The sequence below is a fragment of the Sinocyclocheilus rhinocerous genome, unplaced genomic scaffold (assembly GCF_001515625.1).
Source record: "Sinocyclocheilus rhinocerous isolate Xijiao unplaced genomic scaffold, SAMN03320098_v1.1 scaffold234, whole genome shotgun sequence".
Taxonomy (NCBI): Eukaryota; Metazoa; Chordata; class Actinopteri; order Cypriniformes; family Cyprinidae; genus Sinocyclocheilus; species Sinocyclocheilus rhinocerous.
The window spans coordinates 790,126-798,789 of record NW_015644337.1 but is presented as its reverse complement, the minus strand read 5'-3'; the positions used below and the strand labels follow the sequence as shown (position 1 = coordinate 798,789).

Here is an 8,664-nt window from a genome sequence, read left to right as displayed (position 1 = left end):
TTCATTGCTTTAAAAAACTACAAAAAATGCAGATTTTTCTAACAGAGGTAGAGAAGAATTCAAGTATTAGACTAAACCTGAAGAGAAAACACTGCAATATAAACAATGTTAAATAATCATATTTAATGCAGCACAATTTTACAGTCTGACATTTAGTCTGCAACATAGCTAGTACATACAAAAGTGCATGTTAAATTGAAACCGAATTAATGGTTATCTAAGCAGGAAAGGTCATTGTAGATAGTTTGTTTCAAATTAAGTGTTTTTAGACTGAACTTGATGAATTGAATCTGTTCTTGTGCATTAGAATCACAAGACTGACCAATCCCACCTGAAGGACCGGGACTGACCATGGCTTTTGAGGAGATAAAGAAGAAAGGAATGATGGGTAATGATTGTCAGACAGAAGCACCATGACACACTCAAACATGTCCAATCGAAACCTACAGTGAAACATGGTTTTCCTTGTAGATATGTCAGGGATGGAAGGAGAGGTCGGTCTTGTTGCGGGTCGCAGCCAAAGAGAGAAGAGACGCTCGTATAAAGATCTGTTGAGAGAGGAAGAAGAAATCGCAGCGCAGGTGCGCAAAACCTCCAAGAAACACCACAAGGTAACAGCAGGGAGTTACGGTAACATCTAACATCAAGTTGCATCATATCAACAAGTGGTTGACAGGAATTACTGTCATCCATTGATTTATCAGTATACATATATATTTCATAACTGTGTTGTGTGAGAAATAATACCAGATAATAACCACAAAAGCTGTTCATAGACTCTAATGACATTAATAAACACGCAACTTGATGTTTTGTTACCTAGGTAGATATGACTTCTGGTCTGAGAAGGATTTGGACCTGTGTTTTTCCCTCTCAGGCCACTTGTCATTGACTCGTGCTTAGGGATGCTGCGATCAGTGGGCTGATAATCACTTCCTGTGACTCGACTGGAAATCCCTGAACTGCCCGGTCACCTAAATCGACAAAACGTCGTCTACTTTAAGACTTTAGCATTACTTTCATGCCATCACCAGTGTAATAAGTGTTGAGGAAAGATGAAAAATGTATGGTGCTTCTCAGTCTCCGTAAAGTGTAAGTACAATATTAATGTGTGTTACAAAGTGGAATACACTTTAGACATCTGTATTAAATAACTCCAGATTAAAGAGCATTAACAGTAGTAGCTGTTAAACAAATATTACTGGCATCCAACAAAATGAGAAGGCGGGGTTTAAAGGTTTGGAGTCGGTTCATTTTTTGTGTTTTTGAAAGAATTCTCTTATGTTCACCATAGCTGCATTTATTTGATATACAGCAAAAAATATTATTACAATGTAAAATTAGTGTTTTCTATATTAATATTTAAAAATGTAATGTATTTCTGTGATGCAAAGCTGAATTTTCAGCATCATTACTCCAGTCTTCAGGGTCACATGATCCTTCAGAATTCATACTAATATGCGGACGTAATGCTCAAGAGATATTATTATTATTATTATTAATAGTATTATTATGTTGAAAACAGTTGTGCTGTTTAATAACATTTTAGGATATTATGATGAATAAACAGTTTAAACGAACAGCATTTATTTGAAATATACATTTTTTGTAACATTATCGATGTCTTTACTGTCACTTTTGATCAGTTTAATGAATTCTTGCTGAAAGTATTAATTGCTTTAAAACAAATCTAAATCTTACTCACTCCAAATGGTAGTGTCATTATAAATAAATCCAGTATGCAATATATTATAATGCAGTAAATATCATAATGATATATTTAGTAAATAAATTATAAATGAGTAAAAATAATTTCACAAATGAAATATCGAATAGATACAAAAGCTCATATTATGTTTAATTATACCCATACATTATTTTTATTAGCCTTGTAGGATAAGGCTTTTCTTCATAGGTTTATGCATTTTAGTGCTGATAAACTTTTGTGTAAGCCTTCTTGTTTTGATAAGGCCTATTAAAATGTTCTGTATTCCGCTTCAGATGAAGTAAAAAACCTTTTATTAGTCTGTAAAAAGCCTGATCAGAGCATCCCAACTCTTCCCATTGTAGGGCTAGTTGTAGATCAATAACCATATGTGGATTGTTTCCTCGCTAACATTATCTTTCTGGTACACACCTGTTTCAACATGCACTGTTGTCTTTTTAGGATTCTGACCTTTTCCTATTAGGAGGAGATTCTCACAAGAAAAAAAAGAAGCACTTAAGTGATGACTACTATCACAGAGGTGAGGATGTTTTTTCTTCTTCAAAAACTGGCCGTTGTAGTCCGTTTTATTTCTTTTTTTCTTTTTACATTTTATATTTTTGTTTCTAATATATTAGATATAATATGAATTAGTTAAATTGATAGTTCACCCAAAAATGGAAATTCTGTCATTAATTACTCACCCTCATGTCGTTCCAAACCCGTAAGACCTTCGTTCATCTTCGGAACACAATTTAAGATTTTTTTTTTTTATGAAATCCGAGAGCTTTCTGACCCTCCATTGACAGCAACACAACTGACACGTTCAAGACCCAGAAAGGTAGCAAAGACATTGTTAAAATAGTCCATGTGACATCAGTGGTTCAACCTTAATGCTATAAAGCTACGAGAATACATTTTGTGCTCAAAGAAAACAAAAATAATGACTGTATTCATGTGTCATGGTACTCTCGATAGCGGCGGAGGACGGTGACACAGAAGAAAAGAATTGTTGTATAAAGTCGTTATTTTTGTTTTCTTTGCGTACAGAAAGTATTCTCGTAGCTCCATAAAATTACAGTTCAACCACTGATGTCACATGGACTATTTTAACAAAGTCTTTACTACTTTTCTGGGTCTTGAACGTGTCGGCTGAGTTGCTGTCTATGCAGTGTCAGAAAGCTCTCAGATTTCATCAAAAATATCTTAATTTGTGTTCTGAAGATGAACGAAGGTCTTACGGGTTTGGAACGACATGAGGGTGAGTAATTAATGACAGAATTTTCATTTTTGGGTGAACTATCCCTTTAATGTGTAAGCATATAATTTTTATAATCAATTTTGTGATTAAATGCAACATAAATCACTCTGTCTGCAGTGAATGCAGATCTTCACATTGCACTATATATTTCTGTTTCTATATTATTGTATCTATATATTTTATATTTGGCACAACTGCTTTTTAAGTTAATATATCTAAGTTATATAATTTTGCACTTTTTTTCCACTGAATCAAATATGATTTTGGATTTCTAAACTCTCCCCGCAGACCATCACAGCTCCGGTCAGCCGCCCCACAAGAAGAAGCGCAAGTCTTCAGATCGCTCGCCTTCCCTCTCCTCCTCGTCCTCCTGTCACCCGTCCCACTCCACAGACACGGCCATGGGCCTTCTAGAGGCCATCACCTCCCCGCTGGCCACGGGCTCCGACCCCACTCCTCACCTCCACAAAAAACCCTCCTACCCTCCCCAAGCCTCCTCACACTCCTCCAAAGACCGCAAATGTGACAGCAGCTCCAAGAGCAGCCACTCCTACTCGCACTCTCGTCCGCCCGGCTCATCTTCGTCTAAAAAGCATTGCTCTTCCTCAAAGTCACTGCTGTTCCACGGAGGAGCTGGGAAAGGAGAGCCGCTGACGCTCTGTGAAGCTGAAGGCCTCAAGATGAAGCTCATCCTTTCCTCAAAAGAGAAGAATGAAGGTGCAGGGATGAATGAGGGATTCTCGGTACATTCTTCTTCCTCTTCAGGTGTCGTAGGCCATCATTCGTCCTCCAGCTCCAAGAAAGGAGGGATAAAGAAGGAGAAAGACAAAGATAAAATTATGTCGAAGACACCAAAGAAAAAGCAGCACAGCCGAGAGCCGTTGCCTGTTGTGGGGAAAGAGGTGGAGGTTGTGGGTGAGTAAGAACTGTATTTATCAGTGTAAGAGTTTCTTACTTCTGTTGAACACAAAGAAGGTATTTTGAAGAATGTTAGTAACCAAACAATTGTTGGTAGCCATTGCCTTGCATATTATTTATCTATTTATTTAGAGTAAATCAAGACAGAATTTACATTTTTGGGTGCACTATCCCTTTAATAGTAGCAATTTAATGCTGGTTAATGCTAATAGAGAAGCCAGTGTTATTCTACTGTTATTTATTACTAAAGTATTTAATTTAATTGAGTTTAATTTAGTATTTAATTACATTTTTATATTTTGAATAGATTTTTATATTTTCAGTATTCTGTTTTTTATTTTAAATTTTAGTAATTTTATGTGCTTTTGCCATTTTTGTGATTTAGGTTTAGCATTAATTTATTTTCATTTTGGTTTTAGTAATTCTAGCATGTCAACTAAAAAAATATTTATTAAAACTTAGTTTCAACATTTTCAGATTTTAAGTTTTTCAAGGTTTTTTTTTTTTTTAAATCTTGATATGTTCATATATTTTTCAGCTTTATTCCAATTAAGGAAAATTCTTTTTAATAATTTTAGGTTTAGTTTAAGTGCACAATAACAAAACTGAAAGAGGCAATCATAGCAAATAATTTGGAAAATCATGGCATGATCTGAAGGAAATAACATGTAAAATGGGTTGTTTCATGTTTAATGCTTAAAGTGCTCTTTATGATTAAAGATAGACCTGTATTTTACGTTTAGTCTGTTCTTTAATATCAGGTCTACTGTAAAATCTTTCAAGAAAAGCACCCAACAACTGTATTCACATGTTATAAAATGTGGTAAAATTACACCATTTAATAATAATAATTAAATAATTTTCATTTGTTTTTAAATGGGAAAACAAATCAAAACAAAGATGCGTACAGTACTGATCAAAAGTCTCGGGTCAGTAAGACCATTTTTTAAAGAATTTAATGCTTTTTTTTCAGCAAGGATACTCTGATCAAATGTAATAAAGAGATGTCAAATTTGGCAAAACATGTCCATTTAAAAAAAAAAGTTTTTCTTTTGAACTTTTACTTGATCAAAGAATCCTGAAAAAAAGTATCAGGGTTTCCACAAAAATATTAAGCAGTACAACTGTTTTTAACATTGATACTAATCATAATGTTTCTTGAGCATCAAATCAGCATATTAGAATGATTTCTGAAGGATCATGTGACACTGAAGACTGGAGTAATGATGCTGCAAATTCAGCTTTACATCAAAGAAATAAAATACATTTTTTCAAATATATTCAAATAGAATACAGTTATTTAAAATTGTAATAATATTTCACAGTATTACTGTTATTACTGTATTTTTGATTGTATAAACGCAGCCTTGGTGAGCATTAAAGACTTCTTTAAAAACATAAAAATATACATAAAGATCAATTTAGAACATTAACAGAACGTTATTGCAGCATTAAATGTGTGAGCTTGTGTTCATCAGGGCATTGCATGGGAGGAGACAGCTCATCTTCAGGAGGAGAGCTAGAGGCCGGCGAGCTGGTGATTGACGACTCCTACACACATCTGTCTAAAAAGAAGAAAAAGAGCAAGAAGAGCAAAAAGAAAAAAGATAAAGAGCGAGACCGAGAGAAAGGATCCAGGGAGAAGAAACACAGCAAAGGAGGAAGTGGAGGGAAGAAAAGCTGTCCAGGTGAGACATGTTTCACTTACTTTAAAGCTAATACTGATTGGTTGGTATTGTCATTGTTACATAAAATTGAATTTAACTGAATTTAAATTTCTCCTCTGCAAAACAGGTGATCAGTCTAGAAGCCACGCCCACTCTCACAGCTCATCCAATCACAGCTCTTCTGGTGGCATGTACGCTATGGCTCCACCCACCTCATCCCATCACCATCAAAGCATTGAACTGGTGGGCGAGAAGAAGAAAAAGGAGGAAAAGGACAGAGACAAACATGACAAGGACAAAGTAAATTAAATCACTTCCCTACACCAGTGGAAATGCCTTGACCGGTTTGATTTTATCATTAATTAATGCTTTGTACATCTCGTCAGCCGAAGAAGAAGAACACGACAGCCTATCAGGTGTTCTGTAAGGAGTACAGGGTCAATATCAACGCGGAGCAGCCCGGATTAGGTGAGTGCTGTTGTTCTGTGCACAACCTGTCAATCATCTGTGCCTGTTTCACGATTGGTTGAAATTTTGTTCTTTTTCCGCCTCAGTCTTCGGGGAGCTGAGTAAGAAACTCGCAGAGGTGTGGAAACAGCTGCCTGAAAAAGACAAACTGGTAAACACTTACCAGTCAACTTACCAGGGGTAGTTGAAAAGGATATGAAAATTTTACTTTCACTTAGTCGCCCTCAAGTTGTTCCAAACCTGGAGGAATTTCTGTCTTCTATTGAACACAAAGAAGATATTTTAAAGAATGTTGGTAACCAAACAGTTGCTGGTAGCCACTGACTTTCATAATATTTATTTATTTATTTAGAGTAAATCAAGACAGAATTTACATTTCTGGGCGAACTATCCATTTATTAATAGCAATTTAACGCTAGTTAATGCTAATAAAGTAGCCAGTGTTATTTTACTGTTATTTATTACTAAAGTATTTATTAATCTTATCTTTTTATATTTTGAATTAAAATGTATATTTTCAGTTTTCATTTGATTTTTAAGTGTAAAGTTTTAGTAATGTTGTAATGTGCTTTTGTCTTTTTTTAAATAATTTTTTTAAATAGTTTTTCCCCCCTAATTTTCTCATTTAAAATTTTTCAATTTTAAGTTCTTCGACTAATTATTTAATTTTATTTTTTATTTTATTTAATTTCGATTACTGAAAATAACAAGTAAAATGGGTTGTTTCATGTTTAAGTGCTTGAACAAGTGCTTGAGCAGTGTTTTGTAATTTCAGTCAGTTTTTGTCCTCTTTCTCACACCAAAGGTCTGGAGACAGAAAGCTCAATATCTCCAGCACAAGCAGAATAAAGCTGAAGCTATGACGGTCAAGCGGAAAACTTTAACAACCTCAGACAGTAAAAGTAAAGGTGAGACCAAAGCTGATCAGTTTATACAAAGTTCTGTCATGTGTCTCTAGATGGCGCTGGTTCTAACTCAATCTGATATAATCACATGATTATCACATTGCACAGCTGATTGGTTTCTTTTCACATCAGCAGCCAATGAGCTGCTCCTCAACATTCAGATACTTGGCTAGTGCTTGCTGTAGCAGTTGCAGCACGCTTCAGAAACCCTCCACCTTCCCCAGCTCCACCTGTATAGATCTGCTACAGGGTGATCATGTAGGCTATGCTATATATGGGGGTTATTTCATATATGTTATGTGTATTTTCTACATGCTCACGGCAGCATGTTGTTGGATGTATTGGCAGCAGCAGCAGCGTAGCAGATCTATTCCGCCAAGACCAAACTCATTAACATTGTCACGTATATTACCATGCTAAACTCTCCAAGAGTTGTCATGACAGAATTCCAAGTTACCTATCTTATAAATTCCATTTTTACTCATGCATCAACATTTTTCTTGAGTCATTTCTTGAATAGCCCTGCTTATCTGTTTATCTCAGGCTCGAGTAAAGCTGTCAGTTTAGGGGCGGGATTGGCCCCTCAGGGCCGCTCGTCTTTGGCTATGTCGTTGTCTCCGGCGCGGGTACCTGATGTGGATCCCATAGATGCAGCAGCTCACCTGCAGCTGCTGGGCGAATCACTGTCTCTGATTGGACACCGACTTCAGGAGACGGAGGTTTGTGCTGCAGACATGTCCCTTGTAGGGGCCTGTCCACATATAGATCATGTCCATAAGCATCTCTGTTCATTCTGTAGGGGATGGTGGCGGTGTCTGGCAGTCTTTCGGTGCTTTTAGACTCTATTTTGTGTGCTCTTGGTCCATTAACCTGCTTGACAGCACACGTTCCCCAGCTCAACGGCTGTCCACGCAACATCCTGGTGAGACACATTCACACACTAGTTTTTTTTTTATCTCTAAAAATGAACTGTTTTTATCCAAAACCTTTACAAAAGTTTCCTATTTGCAGTTGATATACAAAGTGTATGATTTCAACTCTTCACCCACTTTTTTGCAGTCAAATACTTTGGACAACATCGCTTACATAATGCCTGGACTATGAATCTCCGAAAAGGCACTTACAAGAGACTGGGCTACATTTGGACGCATTCCCAGAAGCACCAAACAGGACCAGAGTTTCTTTTTTTAAACTTCTTCTGATCAGTGGACATTTTTAGCCTCTGACATGTTTTTAAAAATAGTATTTAAAATGTTAGTCATTTTTTATTGTTGTAAAAAAAGATATCCAATTTTTAGAGGACACTTTTGAAGTTTCCCTTTTGTGTTTGTGTTTAGTTTTGTGTTTATGTCTGTTTTAAGATGTGTTTGTGAGTGTGATCTAGTTCACATGCTTTCATAATGCCAAAAACATGTTTTATACGATTATGTGCAGTTTCATTTTAGGGCCAAATGTTGTTTTGTTTTCTAATTTAATGTTGAGTTAATTTATATCAACAGCAGTTTAACTGCACTGTCATCATTTTATGTCTTACATATTGTATTTTTGTAATGCAAATGTTGTAATAATATTATAGTTTTCAACTTTTAGCACGTTTACAGGGCAAGCATGTATAAAATCATTTTAAAGGAGCAGTAAGTATTTTTCTTTTTTCTTTTTATACCTTAAGAAATTCATAGTTAATTTCACAAATATTTTTATAATGATGTGCACAGACATGAAGACCCCAACCATATCAGT

The 8,664-nt window shown here is 35.6% G+C and overlaps 1 protein-coding gene across 2 annotated transcripts; it reads left to right on the top strand.

Moving 5' to 3' along the window:
- Window positions 1-311: 311 nt before the first annotated feature.
- LOC107758107 (HMG box-containing protein 4-like) lies at window positions 312-8,252 on the top strand. Of its 2 annotated transcripts, none has more exons than XM_016575763.1 (12): window positions 312-388; window positions 472-581; window positions 2,168-2,246; window positions 3,255-3,881; window positions 5,363-5,572; window positions 5,679-5,851; window positions 5,938-6,019; window positions 6,106-6,170; window positions 6,825-6,927; window positions 7,468-7,643; window positions 7,724-7,846; window positions 7,984-8,252. In XM_016575763.1, exons 1-12 carry the CDS (start codon window positions 352-354, stop codon window positions 8,026-8,028), a joined length of 1,830 nt encoding a protein of 609 aa, XP_016431249.1. In that variant the 5' UTR covers window positions 312-351; the 3' UTR covers window positions 8,029-8,252. The 2 variants fall into 2 exon arrangements, with proteins under 2 accessions (XP_016431249.1, XP_016431248.1); XM_016575762.1 differs by having other exon boundaries at window positions 472-611.
- Window positions 8,253-8,664: the final 412 nt, after the last annotated feature.